This window comes from Gobius niger (assembly GCF_951799975.1).
Source record: "Gobius niger genome assembly, chromosome: 13".
NCBI classification, from domain to species: domain Eukaryota; kingdom Metazoa; phylum Chordata; class Actinopteri; order Gobiiformes; family Gobiidae; genus Gobius; species Gobius niger.
The window spans coordinates 18,811,855-18,833,542 of NC_136864.1; the positions used below are offsets into that span (position 1 = coordinate 18,811,855).

General features: G+C 41.3%; 1 protein-coding gene and 2 long non-coding RNA genes across 4 annotated transcripts in view; 1 reads left to right on the plus strand and 2 right to left on the minus strand.

Moving 5' to 3' along the window:
* The window catches only part of LOC306972204 (ephrin type-A receptor 3-like), an 86,460-nt gene extending 82,767 nt beyond the window's left edge, over window positions 1-3,693 (minus strand). The window contains exon 1 of one of the 2 annotated variants that reach the window (XM_079568748.1): window positions 3,487-3,693. In XM_079568748.1, coding sequence (XP_079424874.1) covers window positions 3,487-3,598 — 112 coding nt within the window. In that variant the 5' untranslated portion in view covers window positions 3,599-3,693. The remainder of the gene's footprint in view (window positions 1-3,486) is intronic. The other variant, XM_079568747.1, reaches the window with a different exon arrangement.
* A 12,763-nt stretch (window positions 3,694-16,456) lies between these two features.
* LOC306973304 lies at window positions 16,457-17,349 on the plus strand. Its single transcript, XR_013793560.1, has 3 exons — window positions 16,457-16,716; window positions 16,794-16,908; window positions 16,987-17,349. It is a non-coding gene; the product is annotated as an uncharacterized lncRNA (long non-coding RNA).
* Window positions 17,350-19,583: 2,234 nt separating this feature from the next.
* Window positions 19,584-20,197, minus strand: LOC306973333. The gene is made up of 3 exons (XR_013793563.1): window positions 20,026-20,197; window positions 19,820-19,934; window positions 19,584-19,724 (listed from the first exon to the last, which is right to left on the minus strand). It is a non-coding gene; the product is annotated as an uncharacterized lncRNA (long non-coding RNA).
* Between the last annotated feature and the right edge of the window lie 1,491 nt (window positions 20,198-21,688).

Genomic DNA, 21,688 nt, shown 5'->3' on the forward strand with positions numbered 1-21,688 from the left:
ATGAATTGGAGATTACAGTAAGGCCTCAGACCATAAAACAAGCAGCGGTCCAAGGATGATTTTACAGTCTTGTGGCATTCTTGTTTTTCTGCTTTACTGTTAATGAAATCATTCTTCAAAATAGCCACATTCTGCTTTTCACACTTTTGACATTTTCTCAATGTGCTTCACGATGTAGTCACCAGAAATGGTTTTGACTTTAGAGGTCTATTGAAAACCGTTTCAGGTGACGACCTTATGAAGCTCATTGTGTTGTGAAAATAGAGGGTGGTATTTAGGAAGAATTTAACATACAGTATATACATATTATGAGTTATTTCACCCTTTTTTGTGTCCTACATAATCCCATGTTTTCATTCATAGTTTAAAGTCTTCCATAAGAATCACGCAATGCAAATAGTGTAAAGAAAAGCCGTTATATAAAAAGTGTTTTCTAACTTTTGACCGGTACTATATATATCGGAAAAGGTAGCAAGCGATGAAAATTACAGACTCAGTATAGTCAATTTAGCTTCAGCATGTGGAGTGGTAGGAATTATCTCGTTTTGTGATGACAGATAAGGCGTTGTGAAAGTGTCTTTCATTTTGCTAACTAGTTATTTTGCAAGTCTCTGAATTGCTCTCAAATCAAATTCTGCGTGTTTTAATGCACGCTCAAGACAAGAACACAGAATTTCAGCGTCTGTCATCAAAGTTGTGGACACTCTGTTTCTTGGAGAAAGGTTGTTATTACTGAAATCCTGTTCGATGTGGCCAGAAGTTTGCACTTATATTATGAAAGAAGATTGTTGCATGTTCTTGCATGTTACAATTTTCAAACTAAGTATTTACATGAAGAAAATGGCGCTCTACTAAAGAATACATATCAGTATAAATATGCGTTATGAGCTCTGTTATGTTGTGTATACTAGTAACAGCACTTATTAGCTAATACTAGAAATAGAGAATATGCATGTCACAACCTGACAGCAGAAGCCAAACAAGTGTCAACACTGAATTATGAAATGTGTTTTTATTTGTTTAGCATACCCGCTATTCCACTTTTGAAACAAGCTCAAATTTTACATATGCTGTACTTTTGCTTGTTGTAAAAAAAACTAAAAAGCAAAACGTGTGATAAAACCTCTGGAGGGGAGAAAAAAATAACACTCATGTCACGTACATGCACATCCCAAAATAGGCCCCCAAAAGGCAAGGGCACTGTGACAAAAGAGACCAGAGGCGGCAGAGAGCATCATGCCTGCGCTGACATACCGCCTCGGGCAGCAAACTGGGGATGTGAAGAGCTCCCTCTACTGGTCAACACAACTTCACCATCCAGGCTCCTCATCTCTTCCATACAGTGGATCCTCTTTATTACCACTAATAAATAAGCCTGTTTCCTTTATGGATTTGCCAGTCACCCGCAATTTTCTCGAATTTGATCAATATCTCGAAACCACCTCTCATAAAAGCATTCTTTGTAAAATGCCCCCAATTTTGCAGCCGATCAATAGTCATGCTGGTAAACTACTATAAGCTCATGGACAGCCTATCTGTTCCATCCGAAAGCCTTTTGGTGTGAGCTCGGACAGAAATATAAGGTTATTTATGACACTAGGTAGACTGAAGGCTTGGTAGAGGGAGTGGGCGGAGGATGCACAAAGTGATAGGCACATATACACAAAGGCGGGCACAAAGAAAAGAGCAATCTTCGAGCTAAGTGTTCTCGTCGCAGTAGGGGAAGGGAGAGATAGGAGGCTGTAAGGTAAAAAAGACAGTGTGAAGTGGCTGGCACAAAGGGGTGTTATTTGGTTTGTGCCCCATTGGAGACATGCACTAAACACACATGCAGTAAGTGAGCCTTCGAAAGTGCCAATTAGGACCAGTCCGTAACAGCAAGAGAGAAAGCTAATCAAAATCATTAGGAACTACTAATTAGTGTGATCATAGCAATAACAATTCTGTTCCAATTACACCAGTGTGTGCCATAGCCAGAATTTGACAATGGAAATCAACATCAAATACTCATTCTGAATAGGGTTCGTCTTAGTGCCTGCTTTGTGCCAGTCCCACATTCGGATAAATTGAGGGTTAAAGAAAATTGAGTGAAGAAAACAAATAAAAACAGTCAGCACTAAGTAACAGAGAAATTACTTCATGCGAGAAGGCCACCGACGAGCTGTAGTGACTCCAGAAGGGAAAGGCAAGACAAACGGCGAAGAACGAGAAACGGAATTCAAATACTAGAGTAACAACATGAATTATTTAAAAAGTATGTTTTTAAAAAAAATCGTTTAGCATCAACCTTGAAAGTTTGATGTCGGTGATGTCAGATAAAAAATGTGCTTAGTAATTGCAGTATCCTCACATTCATTTTCTAAAGTGTTTATTCCAAACTCCAAAGTGGGCTGATTGCAAATGCATCTCTCATGTAGCTTCATCCATTTGGTGTAAATTGACTTTTGGTTTTGGTTATCATTTATTCAGCTCATTCATTCCCGTCATTTCAAACCCATTAAATATACCTACTTCCTACATTCCCTAGCTTGTTGCCTCTCCATCCTCTCCTCTCTTTGTCTTTTGGTTGCCACCCCTGGGGGGGTGGGGTGGTGGTGGGGGGGTTGGTTGTCTGACATACATTCAGTGCACTGTATATGGTCTATATGTACACAACTGACTGTTACACTGTTAGATCATCCCAGAGGCAGGAGCTCCAGCAGCCCCAGTGTGGCCTGTCACCTCACGTCTGTGCTCACTTTTTTGATTTGATCGCTGTATCTTTCCCACTGGCAATTGCTCCGTGGAGAAATAGCTTGCTCTGGAACAAAACTAACTGGATAGAGCCATGGGAAAGATGTATAGCAGTGCGTGACAATCACCTCTCAAGTCACAATAGGCACAAAGTTTTCCATATAGCCTATAATATAAAACAATAAGGACCTCTACTCTTTTTTTTATGTGTGTATATATATATATATAAAGTTGAGCAGCAACTACAGTTAAGTGCCCAGAAGACAAGGAGAGTTTGGCTAGTAAGTAAATTCATTGGCTCGTTCCAAGCAAGGCGTCAATGTTAATATAATAAGTGCGAGACGCGCAGTGGCAGCGTGTGACAAATTAAACGCAATTGCAGCTCTTCAAGTACATATATCCAAATCAGAAAACCACCAGTCCATCTTTGTGCGTCCAAGATTAATACGCACGTGTCAGACGCTGATTTCGTTATGCTAATCATTACAAGTTGAACTACTTCTATGAAAAGAAGGGAACGCAAAGCGAGCCGGGGCTATCTCCTCCAGCGTGGCTCTGTGTATATGTCATGCAATTTTAATGGGGGATATGCACCGGGAAAAAGAAAAACGTGACTGTCTTCCCCTTGCATGTTTTATAAAGAATCCGAGCACTTAGCGGGAGTCGTCAAACAGCGAGGGATAGAGGTCCCTTTTACGCCCCGTGACAACTGCCACACTCCCGGGGAACACACTTCAAAAAGATTCGCCTTACCTTCATTGTCTGGGTAATTCCGTAAAGCTCCGCAAGAAGCGAGTAGGAAGGAGTAGAAGTAAAAGGAGGGATAGATCCACGGGACGCGTTGTTGTGGTGTTGGCGGTGCCATTTTTCAGGCTGCGCTGCGCCCTCGCTGCATCCCTGGTTCGCGGTGTCGAGTCGGTGAGCGCAGCCCGGCGTTTGACGAGGAGGGAAGCAAGTGGGAAGCGAGGGAGAGAGAGAGAGAGAGAGGAGAGGAGAGGTGGAGAAGCCAGAGGAGAGGAAGGAGGGACCGCGCGCTCAGTCAAGTTGTGTCAATCATGGGGTTTGGCACTGAGGTTGCACGCTGGAGCTTTTGGAGATGCACATATTTGGCCTTTTTGTCTTGCTGTTTCAAAATACAGCTCTTAAAATATGTAGCGTACAACTGAAGTGGAGTAATTGTCATCTTTTTTTTTTCTAATCATGAAACTACAGCCAAAAGGTGTCAGTGCGAAATTTGGCTTATAGGCTACAGGAAAAAACAGTCTAGTTTCAATATTGTGTCGTAACTTTTACTATTAGTTATAACACGAGCAACATTGCAATTTGTTTCCTAATTAATTTATCAATTCATAGTTGTTATTTATCACTGATTAGCAGATGAACTGATGGAGTAAAGTGGTGGATAAATTGAACATGCTTTATAGAGTTACTTGTACTTTCAATGTCTTTTGTACTGCTTTTATTGTTCAAGTGGATGGATGTATTTTTTTCATAGCCTCTTCAGTCATTGACGATGTATTTCATAAAGGAAACAGGTAGAGTTGTGTTGTGCTTCATCTCATATAGAGTAGATTCTTCAATGCCACTTATTTTCCATTATTTTTCACCACAAACCACGTCACTCACTAGTCTTTTAAATCACTGTGAGATAAAGACTCCCACATCACTATACTGCGCTAAAATACTGTCAATTATTTTGATAAGCGACAAAGGCACATGGCAATTACTGGATTAGCGCCTGGCCAGGCTTCCTTTTGTCTTAGTCTGGCAGATGTGGTGGAGGCAGCCGTAGCTGACATGCACATGAGAATCCAATAAAATATGCTGTATGGAGATTTATTCTGCTTTTGTGCCATGTATTTGACTGGGTTTAAGATGCAGGATCCTGCATCCTGTGTGTTGTTCTTCAGACATGAATACGTGATGTGTGCATTCGGTCATGTAAAATGAGCATAGAAGAGTCGAGAGCTACAAGATCAATCGTCAATAACACAAACGGAAGCTGTTATTCTTTAGATCATTTCCACAACAAATCATCTGGTTTCTACAGTGTCCTGATTTTAATATTGTGTAATATGTTCCAGATGCCCTTGCTGATGCTTTTGGAGTGTTGACCAGATTTCCTCACAGATTCGGTTTTGGATAAATGCAAATAACATTCAATTCTACACTGACTTTGTATAGACTGTACTTCAAATACACTTCCTGGCACAGCCCTCATCATTCATGGAATGTACTACCAACAACTTTGAAAACTATTAAAAATCATCTCAACCACTGTACACAGCAAATACTTTTTTTTAAAGGATTTTTTGTATCATTTTTAATTGTTTTTTTATGAAGTGGCAGCTCGAAAGTTGGCCCTAGGTCATATCCACTGAGACACATCTGTACCGTCAGCAGTCAAACGTGATTCAACCATATCATGATTTATGGAAAGATCACGACCACAATTATATTTACCGCCGGTAACGTTCTTCTATCACGCTTCTGTCCCAAATGAGGCTCCTGAAAGAGCTATAAAAGTGTCAGCCATGCACTGTGATTTATGCTGCAGTCCCATGCTACACCTCGCGGCCCTGTGTGTAGCGACGTACATGTGTGTCTCCACTGCCTGCACCTTCTCCCATTTGTTAAGAGTCCAATTATGATGATGATTTGTTCTATGCAATGGCTTTATTCTTGGTGACCTAATTTCCTGCGCGACTATGTAAAGTGGGCTAAAGTACTACTCCTTATTGGCTCCTCCTCTGTTCTCCCTCTGCTGCCATGACACTGCACTCATGCGTGTGCTGACAAAACATGGCTGATGTGCATTCCAGAAGTGACAATGTGACTTAAATCCTGCTCACCCCATCGCACACTTACAAACTCTCTGTACATGCCCCCAACATGTGCCACACCCTCATTCTGTGGCTCACTGACTCTGGCAGTGCAGAGCATCACTTTGCACGTCAGTCAGATTTACACGGGCGACAACAGCCTGCAACAATGTCAAGTCTGCTTTTTTAAAAATGACCCAATTACTCTTTGGCTGCTTTTTGCAAAAGGGAAACAGTTTCTTCCCATTCCCTTTCACTTGGGCAAGACCTCTTTCAGGTCATTCTCCCTGCTCTGAAAATTCACCTCTAACCCTGTGTGGCCAGTTGAGGTCACACATTAACCCTGTCCGTCGTCCATTTTGGCTCCTCACTTTCAGATTTCAGTTCAGACCCCCTGCCAACAGAGACACAGCTGCTCATTAAGGAGCAGTATTGCTCCTTTACAAGTAAATGGCACATTCATTAACCTATTGGCTAATCTTTGCATAGAGATCACAACAGTGCAGTCACAGGCTCTGACGGGTTATAGGCAAATGAAACGTGTCATTCCGGAAACTATGATGAGTGCTGGCTAATATTTCAAGTTGCACAAAAAATAGGAAATCTAAACATGACTCTTCTTCCTTTTCAAGTGTATAATAAACTTTACACCAGATGCCCTTTCTGTCTCAATCAGCCTCATACAGTGTCTGGACTGAGCAAAGGGTGTAAAGTGCCTTTTGCACTTTATTCAAAACATCTTAAGTTTCTTTGTATTGAGGAATCCGTGCCAAGCGCTATGTTAGATGCTGTGTGGTCTCCAGTGCATATTAGGATTTTATTTTGAATACCAATCTTAAACCCAATAAACTCCAAAAATGTACTGGTGGAAAATGTTTGATTGAAAGGCAGTACTCCTGAGTATAGACACCAAAGCTCAAGTTGGCTCCATGTGGCATCGGCAGCCGCAGCGTGTTTGACAGGGGGCAGAGGTGATGACAGGAACACCCCCACCGCCTGCTCTCTCTATAGCCACACACCCCCTGCCCCATTCAGACTCACTCACTCATGTGGTAATGTCTCCATTGTGACAAGCTCTACACTTTTTGGGCAGCGGCTTGGTGCATGGTGCTGGCATTTGGGCAAAGGCATGCGTGTGGATACAAGCCTGTGTCCGCTGGCTGATTCATCCTCTTTTGGGAATCTGCCCATGTGTTGCTCCGAGCAACTCAATGACTGATTATTAGCGGAGAGGGGACAGAGAGAGAAATAGGCTGGACACAATTATAAGAGCAACATCTTTCTTATCCCACTGTTAGCTCTTCTTCAGGTCCAGCGGTGTGTGTCTGTGCTCTGGGCAGACACAGTGATTCGTCATGTCAGACAGCCCCGGTGCTGCCATACAACAAAAGGTGAAAGGGAGTGTGGGAAAGGGCTGGTGCACAAAGCACTCTCTGCCCCCGTCTGCCTCTGCCTTCACTCTGCATAGGACCAGGAACTCACCATGCAGCATCCCCCACTCTTTAGACTACAAGGACCAGAGCAGCACGAGTGTCACTAGGCTACGGTTTGCTATTTCATGTCTTCTTTCTGGGGGAGCGAACAATAAACTTCACTTATCACTTCATCAGCGCTCTAACTTCAGTCGAAAAATACAATAGTTACAAGGACTTGATTGTAGCTTTTATTTTATCTTGAGAGTTGAGTAGCTCTGACTTGTATAGCTTTTTGAGAGGCCTATATATTTTATTTGGTTTGAGATATTTCAGGGTGGATTTGATTTGTTAAGGAGCGCCCTGATGTCATGGAAAGAAGATTAAATTCCCAGACAGTGTGTGTGGCCATTCTGTGTGGATTTGTCTCCACATGTTTGCCCAATCAACCAACTGAATGAATGAATGAATCATCCTGCTAGATTGTCCTGACAATAAACCTAAGGCTCAGTAAATAACTAAATACATTTGAGACTGGGTGTCCGGGCCCTGTATCTTGTGAAAGCTTTCCTATATTCTTATTCTGTCTTTCAAGATTTCTTCAATAAAAACAATGCTACTGAATTTGAGGACCAACATAATATTTGACTCCAGTTCAATAACAAGGGGTGTGTCCAGACTGCTCCTCCTTGCACACTGGGATAGGATGAGTGAAAAAAATGGGAAGAAAAGGGGAGGTGAGAGAGATAAAACAGGTTTTCAGAGGGAAGATGACCCTGGCCATGACAGCTCTGTCCACTACAGACAGCAAGTGATGAGAGGAGGGGACACTGGACCACTGGAGCCAGCGACAAACACAACAGACAGACAACAGACAGACGGGATGAAAGAAGCGTCCTGTGATATAGAAACGTGGCACATATTGTGTTACTCCAGTCAACTAAAACTTTACGATAACTTTGGTAGTATTACAGAATATCTACGTTTCATGGCTGACTTATTTGTAAGTGCCTGTAAATAAGTAAATCAAATACATATTTACTTTAGATGTTGGTTTAGTGATCATCACATAGCACTACAGCGTTAGATATTAAGGGGAACACTGTTAGTGGCATACAGGAGAAATAAAGAGAAGGATTGACTGATGATGAACAGAACAACAACAGTGACAGTCTGTTGGCACAGACAGAGGGAAGCGCTGCCTCATCACCACTCACTCATTTCCTGCTTACCAAGTGTTTAGACATGTTAAAGACAACTAAAATGTTAGCCAAATATCCATATTAATGGCTCCTTAAATTATTACAGCGCAGCTCTCATCTCATCTCTCAAGACGGTTTTGTGAAGTTAGGGACTTTCTGTGTGGAATATGCATGTTGTCCACATGTCTGCATGATTTCCCCTTGCCTGGCACAGCCAGATTACGAGTTGCTCTGCATAAAATAGAAGGCAAACTCAGTCTAGCTGTGCAAAGCAAGGTTTTCCCTACCATTAAAAGCATGCTCCCCTGAAAAAGAGATTCTGAAAGTCCGACTTTTCAAGTTAAATAAAGGCCGAATATATAAATAAATAAATAAATAAATAAATAAATAGCAATAAGGCAGAGCTTGAAAAATAGTCACAGCAAAGTGCAATGTTGCACACATTTTTTACATTTGGCTGTTTACAGCAAACCATATGTCTACTTGTATAATTTACAAGAGCTACTACAATAAAGCCTTTTTCTTTACTTGACACTTTTTTTTAGACACCCAAAGATTGTATCCTTTGTGATATAACAAGATGATGATTAATTTAACTTTGTTTCGCGTGGTATAGTACATATAGTGCATATTGATTTAAAATGTTCTCAAACTACTTGTTGCATAATAATGCAAAAGTACACACATCTCTGTACTGTACATGATGTAGTGCTGATTCTTCCTGTGTATGTCTATCCCCTTCTGACCCAGTGCAGCCGCTACATGTGTGTGATCTGTCACCATGTTTCCTGGCACAGACAGGCCAGCACTAATGGACAGACACTCTTCGTGTGCTAAACAAATTAGCTCCATTACCCAGAGACAGACAGCTTGGGCGCGAGGGAGAGAGTGCAAGAGAGATGCGCGATAAGAAATCCTATATCTACAAGAGTAACTATGAAACCTCCGTATGTAAAACAGCTTCAGATGTTTGTGTAGGTCTTGATGAGTGAACTTGTTTGAATACATGTTAATGGGAGAGCACGTGTTACATCACTCAAGACATCTTTAGTCTGTGTGTGTGTCCTCCAGAGACAGGCTAAATGTGCATTATGGTCCATCCATCACTCACTTATGACCCTTTCACTTACTTACTCTCAGACACACATAGAGCCGCTCCTTGCACATACATGATACGCTTAATATGGGCACTTAACACCGGTCTGACGTGAGAGAGAGAGACACACATCCATCTCCATACGCCGCTGTGCAGAGGCTGAGTGCATCACCAAGACATGCTCCAAACAATAATACAATCCAGCAGGTTTTAGGTCAAAGCAATCCACCTTAAAATGATTGATCTGTAATTTGATGGACAAGACTATCCCATCATCTGCTTCTTTTTTGCGCCGCTCACCTCTTCTTGCAATCCCTTTACCTCCCTGGCTCTTTCGCTGTTGATGACGTGGAGGCATCACTCTGTCTGCACCGTGATCGTATTACCTGGCCATAACCGCAGCACCTATGCCATCAGGAAACGCTCCATTGTACAGACATGAGCAGGCAAAGAGGCAGAGGCTAAGATTTTACTTCAATTCGCAGTAGTAAAGCCACCATGGCCTTGAATTGTTTTCTCAGCAGTTGCTAGTCAAATAAGGCAAGTTTTTATTCGCTGTAGAGAGGATAGAGTCACCATGGAATTGCTTTTGTGATTGAAAAATGTTGACGTCTTAATAAATTATAAATGGTCTCTATCTATATAGCGCTTAAAGCTTAATGATGATCGGCCTATTTTTTTTTTTCCTGGCTATTTTATTTCACAGAAGTAGACCACTTTAGAACAGTTGTATGTTGAATTGATGGCAACAAAGGCAACTTCTTTATTTTGAACCTCTCCGTGACCCACTTTTGTGTTCTGACTCACACCCTTTTGTGTATGGTGTTCTACCACGTGTACGTAATAGGGGACTGAAATATTGTTGCTCTCAAACTCTGCAAAAAAACAAAACAATAAACACTATATACAGAACAATATGAAAAAATATGTGTCCCCAAAAGGGAAAGGGAGGCAAGGGAGGACAGGGATGAGTTCAGCTTCCTGATAGCCTTTTGGATGAATCTGTCCTTCTGTTCGATTGGGTCTTCTGGCTGATGGCAGGATGAGGCTCTGAGCTGGGGGTGCAGTCTTCTCACTGATGGCAGGCTTTGAGATGGGCATTTGATGCAGATTTAACTTCCAAATGTGCGTCTTTTGTTGGAGGCACAGAGATCAGACCGTGCCATGGCCCTGAACCTTTAGGTGAAGGCCACAGTTTCCAATCTGAAAGGTCCTGATCTATGTAGACCCCACTCTTCCGTACCACTGGTTAACCACCTCTTAACCTTGCTGTGAGGACTAAAACTCATGACAATACAAGCGGAAGTAGATGGAGGAATTTTGACTTCTTGACTTGTGTCACTGAAGAATCTGTATACAAATACACAAATACATGTTCATATGACAACAACATGGGAAATGGCATTTACTGTATCATAACATATTTCAATCTCCTCTCAAATTCTCATGGACATGTTTAGATTTTACTATAAACTGAATCTTAATTTGGTACATCAAATAATAATAAAGCGCTCGTGCTTCACAGCCATAAGATCCCGGATTAAATCCCGGCCAGAGCCTTTCTGTGTGGAGTTTGCATGTTCTCAGGGTGCATCTGACCCGCTTTACCATCCACGCCACTGTCACCCCATTGTCAAGGATTACAGTGTGGCACTTTGAGAAACACAGGCTTGTAAAGCCCAATACAAGTGTATGGTACGGCACGGTAGTGCAGCAGTTAGCGCTAGAAGGTATTAGGTTTGATTCCCACCTGGACGGGACTTTCTGTTTGGAGTATCCATGTTCTCCCCATGTCTGCATAGGTTTCCTTCGGGTACTCCGGTCTCTCCTACCACACCGGTCTCTCCTAAAACATGTGCAATAGATGAATCCTCCAGCAAGGTGTTTCTGACCATCAGTCTGGCTCCATATCTAGAGGTGGGTCACTGGGCACTGCCACCGCCCACTGCTCCTTACAGCAAGTCCCAGTGGGACAGATGGGTCAAATGCAGAGGACAAATTTCATTGCACAGTTGTTGTATGATGACAAATCATGCACCTTAACCTTATGCCTTATTATTAAATTGCAATAGGAATACATGTCAGAAATAAAATGCAATTGTATCTTTTCTTGAACCCGTTCATCCCCAGTTTTTAGCATATACCCATGAACTAGACCTCACTGCTTTTACTATATTATAAGCTGTATTACAAAACAAAACAAAATAAAGAACTTTTGACCAAAGGAAAAACAGTTGTCCGCGTTTAAGCACTTGCCAAAAGATTTAATGATATGCTGCTTCGTCCTTAATTGAAACTCTTAACAGCTGCCTTGGATCTATAGTGCTGTGTCACTCAGCAATCAATATCTTTCTGGAAACAAACTTGGACCCAAACGTATGCACGCCCTGGGAGGAATCACTCTTATCGGGAAACATCCGATCAAGCTGATACACTCCAATGCCTTATGGGGCCGAATCGACTCACCGTGAGGCAACTCGGGATCAATGTTTTCTCTGGCTAGCCAAAACTGTGTGTTTGTATGTGTGCGCGGGCCCAGGGAACCAGCTGCATATTCATAATAATAATAGGAGTTTGAGTAGACAGAACTGGCAGGGTTCTTTGAAGGGCTGAGAGGAGAGAGAGAGATGGGGCCCCCGCTGGAGCTCCCCTGCTGGGCTCTCCGAGACAAAGACAAGTGGCTGTGTTTTCAAACATCAGGCCCCGCTCAGCACCCAGAGGTCAGAAACTCAGAATAATCTCGCTCAAACAGGGGGACAATGGATGGACCAGGCGGGGCGCACAAAACGCACACACACAAGTTAGGGATTTGGACTTTGATATGACCCTGATTAACCCAAAGAGGAAGCAGAGGTGGGGGAGCAGTGGGAGAAGTTGAAGGGGCGGTTTAAATAAGAGTATGGTGCCTTTAGGCAAAATTTACTTAAAGACCGGAAAGTATTTCTGCATTAATTTGATATAAACTAGTACTTAGCTGGTGCCATTGCAACAACTAAACACTGGTAACCACTCCTGAGGGGAGCTCTCTAACAGGTCCAGAGTTCGGTTCCCAGATTGTGTGATGTCAATCCTTTCCCACACTCTACCCCTGTACCCCTAACCAGGATGGTCCACAATTTGGAGAAGAGTCCTGATGAACCGACAATACCTCATACTAATTCTCACTCAGCTCACTTCTGCAATCTTCTATCACACCAGTCATTAAAATTGCATTCTGTTTTACATACATTTGTTGGGAAGCCCTAATAGGCCATTCATTCAGACATGGCAAAATTGTTCAGCTGTTGTGATTGTTTTGGAATTCAGTGACTTTGGGGATCTAAGGTAGACCCCACACACTTTTCCTGTGGCCTAAGCCTCAAAAGGTGTATATCAAAGTCCTGTTAGTAGGCCAGGAAGCGCACAAATGTCATTGTAACAGGGGCTGCAGCACTACTGTTTTTTTTTTCGTTCCATAGAGGACTGGGTTAAATTTGGATGACTCTCTTAGAGCCCGACATGATCTCATGTTCCCAGAGCAGGAAGAGGGCGCCATCTAGTGGAAGAAGAAACACCTTGGGAATGTGCGTAGAAAATAGTCGGCTATAGTGTTACTGTGATGGGAAAAGCTTCCCACTTATTTGGAAGTGACTGCAAGATCTGTGTTATTATTAATAGTGTGGAATAATAATAATAATAATAATCATAATAATAATAAAACGGTATGAAAGAGAGACTTTTAGATACACTGCAGCTAAACTTAAAGCATGTTTCCCTGAAATTGTAAGGTCCTGGGCCTCCAATCTTGTGCCTACAGTGCCTTGATTAAAAATATATATTTACAGTCGACTCCACTCAATAGTATTTTGGAAGATCATGGAGGATTGTCGTATTAATATAAATTCACTTTAAAGTCAACCCTCCTTTTGAGGCCATGGACAATTTTCTATCTATAATAGCTTTGGCTAAAGTGACTGGTTAGTGGGGATCAGCTGCAGTGCTGCGCTCCTCCGGACCGTGAAGTGGAGCTCCACTAATTAAAGCGCGTATCGATTCGCCTCGACACACCCCCTTGCACGTGGACCGTGGTAGGCGCGCGCGGCCGGTCATTCACTTTTGACGCACAGACGCCTCTGCCACGAGAGCAATGTCTATGCTAATGTGCTAATGTTAATCTCTATGGTAATGTGGCCCTGGGTTGAAGTCGATTATTGACATATTTCTAAATGGACGCTTGATCTAGAATTGAAGCTTTGTGTGAGGGTCAATAGCATCGAGATACAGGCCAGAGGGTCAGTTTCATTCCAACTGTCATTTCAGGAAGTAAATCCAGGATGTAGCCTTGTCCTAATTGAAATATTAATTGAAATGTAAATGATATGTGCCTGTGAGAATTTACATACTCCCTGTGTTAACAACAAAAAAGAGTCCAGAGATATGACAAAAGAATGCGTCCTCTTCTCTGTGGTCTTGGTTTGGTAGTGGTGGTTTCTTTAAGTGTTTAAGGGGCTGATGTTGACAACAGTAGAGCCATGGTTCTTTTATTAAAGGTGAACGAACACCATGCAATCATTGTGAGAAAGGTCGTGGTATCGATCGGTCTGCCTATACGCCTCTGCTGTTAAATATCAGAGCACACAGACCTTAATGGCCTACAGCGGAAGGTCCCTTTCCCAGGTACATGCACAGAAACTGCCACGACACATGTTAGGCTACAGCGAACCTAAACAGCACAGCATAATAGAGCCAATATGAAGGCCAGCACACTGATGAAACTTTGGCCCATAATGCACCTTTCGATCATTCGATGCAGTCATCGAAACAAAGAGCGATCGGCTTACATTCCCTCATAGTTTTCTAACGTGAGCTGAAGTTTGGAAGTTCTCACTTCCTCAGTGAGAATGGAACAACACTTGGTACAGTATCTGCATGTTATGACTAAGTGTGAGAGGTGGTTTCAATCACCCACAAAGAGTTTTGCCGTGCACTGGTGATAAAATTACCTCCCAGTCACCACGGCAATCACAGTGGACACGAGTTAGTTGAATCTTGAAACACCAGCCATTTGTGTGAAGAAATGTCTAGCTGTATTGATTTACCGGACTCCGATTATTAGTGTGCCTGGATAGGAAGCTTTCTGGAAACTGCGATAGATTTGCAATTTAATTTTCAGTCTATATTCAAACACCTCCAGGAAAATGTGAACTGCTAAATGTACACAAATCACATGCATGCAGTGGTTCCAAGTTCAGCAGTTTTTATACATTGTACCCAATGAGAGCAATGCACAGCGTATTTGCAGCTTTTGTGGTTTTGGTAAGTGTGAAGGTTTAAATTGCTCATAAAGCTGCAAAGTTTTTGTTTTTTTGAGTAAACCCTATATCTTGCTCTTCCTTGCATTAGTTAGTGTTTGTGTCTCTTCATTGGCAGTCAATATGAGGCGATGGGAGTCAGTATTGATTGTAATTTACTGCTACGCTAAATGCTGCTTTGCCTTTATTTGGAGAGTAATTGTCCGGCAGAACTATTGAACAAGCATTTCTTCTTCAACAACCAAGTTAACACAGGGGTGTGAATGAGCTTTGGGATTTTGGTTGTAGATAACTTCAGTTGGGGCTTCTATAAGAATAACCAGGTCAGTTGAGAACTTAAAGCTCAAGCTCAACTACAGTCTCAAAGTCCGTGAAGGAGCTTGCTTGATATCTTTTGTACAAGTGTACTAGTGTGTAGATGACATCTGTGGATACTGTCACTTTACAGCAAGAAAGTCCCCGAGTAAATTGAGATCACTCACATGGGAGACAACCATCAGCTCCAGCAGAGGATGTTCTTCCTACGGCAGCTGAGGAAACCTAAGCTGCTGACCAAGATGCTGGTGCAGTTCTACACGGCCTTCATCGAGTCCATCCTCTCCTCCTCCATCACCGTGTGGTTCCCTGGCGCTACACACCGGGACAAGCACCGACTGCAGCGCATTGTGCTGCTGCTGAGAAGGTGACTGGCTGTGAGCTCCCATCTCTCTAAGTCCTGTTCACCTCTAGGACCCGGAGGCGTGTGGGTCGGATCACTACTGATCCTTCTCACCCTGGACACGGACTATTCACCCCCCTCCCCTCAGGCAGGAAGCTACGGTCTATCAAGGCCCATAGATCCCGCCACTTGAACAGTTTTTTCCCAACCGCCGTCAGACTCATGAACGATAAAGAGACCTAATAACTCAGTACAGACTGTAATCTGCTATACTGCACTATGTGGTATGTCCGCACTTAGAACCACTGCTATCACTTATCACTGTATCACTTTATACACCTACACAATATGTAAATCCAATCACGTTCTTTTGTCAATTGTTGTTGTCTACCATATTTTACCTCTTATTTTTTATCCTATTTTTAGATTCTTATGCATGCCCCTAAAGCCTTATAGTTTAAAGTTTATAGCTTATTTTTATCTAAACTCTGTGTTATCTGTGTTATATGTTTTTATGTTTAATGTTGCACGTCTCACCAAGAAAAAATCCTAGTTTTTGAACCTGTTTACAAACAGTGGCAATGAAAACTATTCTGATTCTGATAACTGATTTTAAACATTTAAATATAATTGAATACCAATACCAGTTTGTTGCACTGCCAGACAACAAAAAATTCAAAAGATTCACCAGATTCTTGTATTGAGGATGGAAGAGTGTGGTTAATATCTGGACTCTGTGCCAATCCTTGTTTTGTTATGAAAATTATTTCTCATGCTCCCTAAACTACTCTTTCACAATGTGAGCCCAATGATTGTCGGCATTGTCATCTTGGAATACTCCCGTATTGCAGGAAAGAAGAAGCCCATTAATGGAATAACCTGGTCAGTCAGGTTCCAGTCGTCATTCTTTGGTCACATGGTGTTGCTGAACCAAGACCTGACCAACTGCAGTAACCCCAGATCCTAACAGTTTTTTTGTTCAGTGTATAAGGTTAAGAACATTTATGGCATCCATTTAACATTTGCTGTTCTCTGCTGACATCACTGTTCTTAGAATGATGTAGGAAAACCACAACAGTCCCCCAATACCTTAAAAAGAAAAAAAGCCCACATTTCATTAGCTTTCAGTGGCCTCAGTGTATTCTAAACACTTTCACATCCTCACAGTCACAGCAGAGAGCTTTCGGTGCTCTGTGTAAAAGTGAGAGTCCTCGTGGTGTGGTTGCACTGCGTCAGGTGGGACGGCTGCAGCAGTTGCTGTGGGGTGAGATGCGGTTCCTCACTGGTGACTTCAAATTTCCCCTCGTGTCGTGACTGTCTCCGTCCGTTGTGACTGGGCGGGGGGTTATAACGGAAGGCTCATACTTCTATAAGAGCAGCACTACGCATCCTCGATAGACCAGTCCACCCCATTCTAATCAAGACCACTGTGAAGATGGCGTACGGTATGGGACTGGCATCTCTGCTCTGCTTGACCACATGGATGTCCTCGCTCCATACAAGTAAGTGTCTCAAACATGTTTCCCTGTGTAGTTTAATGACTGTGCACTAATTATTGACTTTGTTTGTTCTGTTTTAGCCAGTGGTGACGCATCAAACTGCTGTTTAAAAAATCGCAACACCAGGATCCCTCCAGTAAACATTGTGAGCTACAGAGTACAGATTCAAGGCTTCTGTCCCATCACATCTGTTGCGTAAGTCCCTCAAAGTTCTGGCACGTTTACTATATTGCCTAAACCAGTGTCACTAATGATTTTTTTGTTTTTTTTTAGGTTTTTGACAAAGCTGAACAAGCAGATATGCTGGGATCCTCAGGAGCCATATGCACAGAAGACCATGAGGAGAGTGGACCAGATCAGAGAAGCAGAAAGACGGAAAGATGTTGATACTGTCACTGCAGCTACCGTTGGTCAAACCACAACTGAGCCGTTTAGCAGAAGCAACTCCACTCAGATAGGGAACAGCGAGGAGATGGCGAGGCCAAGAAAAACCTCAAGAGGAAAAGGGAAGAAGAGGTTAAGAAGGAGGAAGGAGAGACGGCCGAAAAAGAATCAATAAGCTCCTACTTTTCAGATATTTACCATTTTATTACCAATGCATTAATATATGAATATATATGAATTCCCTGACATGTTTCAAATAAACTTTTTTTTTCAATTATTGACATCTGTTTATTGTTTGCTTCTCCTTTGCCCAAAATGAAATGAGTCAAATCCATGCTATGATGCATCAAGACCCCAAACATGTTTCACAGATATAAGCTATATCCTGAATCATTTTATAACAGTATAAAGTGCTCTGGTTTGTAAGTCCAGTACTAGTCAATTCGAGTCAATTCCTTGGCATAAGGATCAAACAACCTGGCTACTGTGTTGACTCCTTTTCCAGTGTACGTAAAGTATTATGTATAGATGAAAGCATGTTAAAATGTTGTAAAAGCTGCACGTATATATATATATATATATATATATATATATATATATATATATATATATATGTAATGTACATTGAACTCAGAATATCGAAATACACAATTAATCTATAGACAGTACGTGCTGAATGACTGCCTCACAATTCTATTTTTTTTCAATGTTCCTTTTATCGCATTTGGGGGAGGTGTCACTCTGTCTCTCTCACATGCACAAACTTAAAAACTTCAATATAAAGTTCCATGTCATGCTCAAAGCAGCCGCATGAACTTCTTGTACCGGCCACTGTTTCGCAGAAAGCAAATTGGAGGTGTTATTTTCTGGGCACTGCTGCAGCCACTTCCTGGACATTTTGGTTCAACTGCAGAGAGAGGATGGGGTGGTTGAGGTAAACAGAAGGCCTCCCAACAATGTTTGCTTGATTCTTAGAAACGAACATGAGCGCAAATATGGCAGTCTATAGTATATGGCAAACCACGTGGTCGGCATTTGACTGCACAGTTGTATTCAAATTACAATGAAGAGATAAAGTCTTGTCAGTAAGGAGTAAAGCTTGTGTTATGCAGGAGAACATCTTATAATTTTCTTTTTTCCTTTTTTACAGTTGTTCAAGTTCAAAATTGCTATGATGCTGTGACCATGATGTACAGTGTTGTCAGTGGTTCCCTCGTGGGTGCAGCCAACTGCAGCATGGGGGGGGCTTCAAGGTTTGGAACCACTGGTCTATGTGGTGAACCACAGAGGAAAAATAAACTCTCGTATCACTTGTTTTAATTCCACTCATTTCCCACAGAGCCCACCCGTCCACGGGTACATCTCAAACCCACAGTGTGAATGTTCCTAAACCGCAGTTCTGGTGAGTGGGTATAGAGCAGCTAAGCAAGTTAATCAAATAATTGACTTGATAACGTCATGCATAATTATAAAATAACTATAAAATTGAACTTACAAGGGACCACTATTTCCAAAGTTGGAGACCCGTAGACAATAAAGGCAGGGGAACAACCTTTTGCACTGTGGTTCAAGCAAAACCTCAAGCTACTCATCAAAACCTCAAGTTACTCGTCAAAGGAAATCACTTGTCCCTCAAACTATATATTTTCTGTTTGTTCACCTGCACAGCAACACATCTGTGGAAATCTATGTCTGTATGTGCAACACCTTCAATCTGTAAATGACATCTTTGCCCTGTTCCCATGGAAGGATTCTTTATTGTTCGTGCAGGGACATTTATCCTCTATTTTTGATCCATCGTTCAGTGCTGCATTGGTATCTGCTGCAAGCAAATTAAAACTCAGTATTCTTTTTAAAACACCATCAATACTACTAAGTCTGTGCATTCTGTAGTCCATCCCACAGTTTGGAGCTTAAAGGGACTATACAGAGTTATAAAATGACTAACTTTCATCTAACCCCTTTAACATGTACTTAAAACATGAGGTGTCGTCAGTCTGTCAGAAATGAATGTTGACATTGTGACATTGTCTATGCCAGATGTAAGTGTTGTTCGTGCCTATTGCATTGCACTAAAAACATATGCAATAGGTTCACCTCTGGGGCTAGGACTCCCCCGGAAAAGCGATTCTTAATCTTAGTGGGACTTTCCTGGTTAAATAAAGGTCAGATAAACAATAAAGGTCATATAAACTGTCCTTTAGCAAAGTACCACCAACGCTCCAAACACAGAGGGCTGTTGGAGACTGTATGGTGGAAAATGGTCTTCTCTAATGAGTAAGCAACCTTTAATGAACACAGAGCTACTCCCTGACTCATTAATCAACTGTTTATTGTTAAATATGTTAACCTTGACAGAAATCAAAGACCAACTGTGAAGTAATATTATTTAATGATAGGAATTTTAAATAAACATTTACAACATTTAGATAACATACTAAAGCAGATAGAATCATTATTTTGCATTAAGAAAACTTGAATGCATGTAATGTCGCAGCACAGAGTCCTCCAGACATGCCTTTCAGTGCTTTTGTCTCTTGCTCCTTTTATCCAGGTAATCCATGCCAGTTTTTGCCCACTCACATTTAGGGTTGACACACATTTTCTTGTTTTTCCATGTAATGAATCTGTTTGAAATATATGGAAAACAAAACATTAAGCAAAATATCTGCAAAATACTATAAATACAGTATATGAACAGAATGTTCAAAGTATAACTTACACAACTGCCTCCAGAGGACAAGGATGACGCCCCTGTAGGTAATAACTCTTCAACATAGATTTGGGAAAACTAGTGTTTAAACTTGATACTTGACGACAGCACTTTTGAATCCTACCTGATGGAAAAATACAGATGATAACTAAATCATTCACTATATTGCAACAATAAGAACTACAAAGATAAGTCAAATGAAAAAGAATTGTTACCTTGTGCTGTGGCCATAGTCACAAGTGTGGTCACAAATATGAGCAAAATAATCATGCGCCCTGCCATTGTCAAGTCCTGTCTGTCACACAAGCGTTGTGTCAGGTATGCTCTTAAATGCACATTCATGTAGATCATGTCATTTCAGCACCCACACCATCACATGGATGGAAAAAAAATATGCTTCTTCCACTGCAGTTCAGCAGCGTGTCGCTCAGGGGTCTGGGTGCACATATTACGTGTTCCACCAGCACAGGAAGTGGGTCTTTAATAGCAATATCTGACACACTGTATGACGTTAAATAATATTATGAATGCAAACAAAAAGTCTAAAAAGAGATAAGAGATAGTAGTGTGACTTTGTCTTGTGATATTCATGGAATATATAATAAATTAACAGTAGCTTGTGCTAACTATTCTCTGAAACCACAATGCAGTGCACAATATGTCTCGTTTGCATGTTGTGGTTTTGTAATACATTGACAAGAGAACTGAATACAGTATGAGATACTGGGGGGATACTTGCCTTTAAAATATTTATTGAAATCATATTTAATCAAGGTTCTCTACTTTATGGAGCTTCCCCCACATGAACAAAGCTCAGAACTGTTCCTTTGCCAGTGAATTTAAATGACACGATTCTCTTTCATTTAGTCGCTTCTTTTCATTTTTATTAGTCATATTTTAGTCAACAAACATATCTGGACATTTTAGTCATAGTTTTAGTCCCATAAAAAACGTTTGATTTAGTTTTAGTCCAATTTCAGGCAATAGAAATATTACTTTGACTAAAATTATGACTAAATATTTAGTCGATGAAATTAACACTGAAACAAAATCATATTTTGTTTATTTTAGCTTTATAACGCAGCTGTTCTGATCACCACTAGATGGCGGCCTATGTAAAGAAACATTTTACCAAATCGTGAGAAGAATCAAGAGTTAGAGAACCACGTGGCACAATTTAGAACAGTTCAAATCACGTCCAGCGATTATGCTTAAGGATTCTATAAGGTTGGATTCTCTTTTGCTCTGTTATGTGGTAACATGACCAGCCCACGTGTGAATGCAGATGTTGTTTTTCAGGTATTGAGTTACAACTGAGGCTTGAATTGCAGCACAACAGAAAAATGTTTTCTTTAAAGCATTTGTAACAGAAAGCTACTGGTATCCAGCAAACAGACAGTGAAAGAGGCGGTTCATTAGATATAAGATAAACTCCTGGCACTCATCATGTACAAAATAGAAACAGTCTCCATGTCCTTCTTCAGGAATGTGCTTCTTCATTTTCTGGCCCTGAAATAAAGGAATTCTCCATTATAACAGATGAGACTTTATGACTATGTGATAAAGTTTGTCTGATTTGGAGTTTTTCTGTTTTCCTTAACACAACATTATGCCAAAATAATTGACCGATCACATGAAATGCACCTCAGGGCTTTAAATTAGTTCTTATTTTAAGGAAAAATAGAACTTCATTAAATGTAACATACATTTATTTAGATTTTAATATATTTGTAGCAGTTGCCTAAATCAAAAATAATGTAATTCTGTGATGAACTGACTTCCACTGGGTTTGTGTCCAGTCTCTTGTCACTGTAGTTGCCTGAGATCCCTAATGTTTCTTCATGCAGTGTATGTGAATCTTAGTGTATCTTCCTGTAT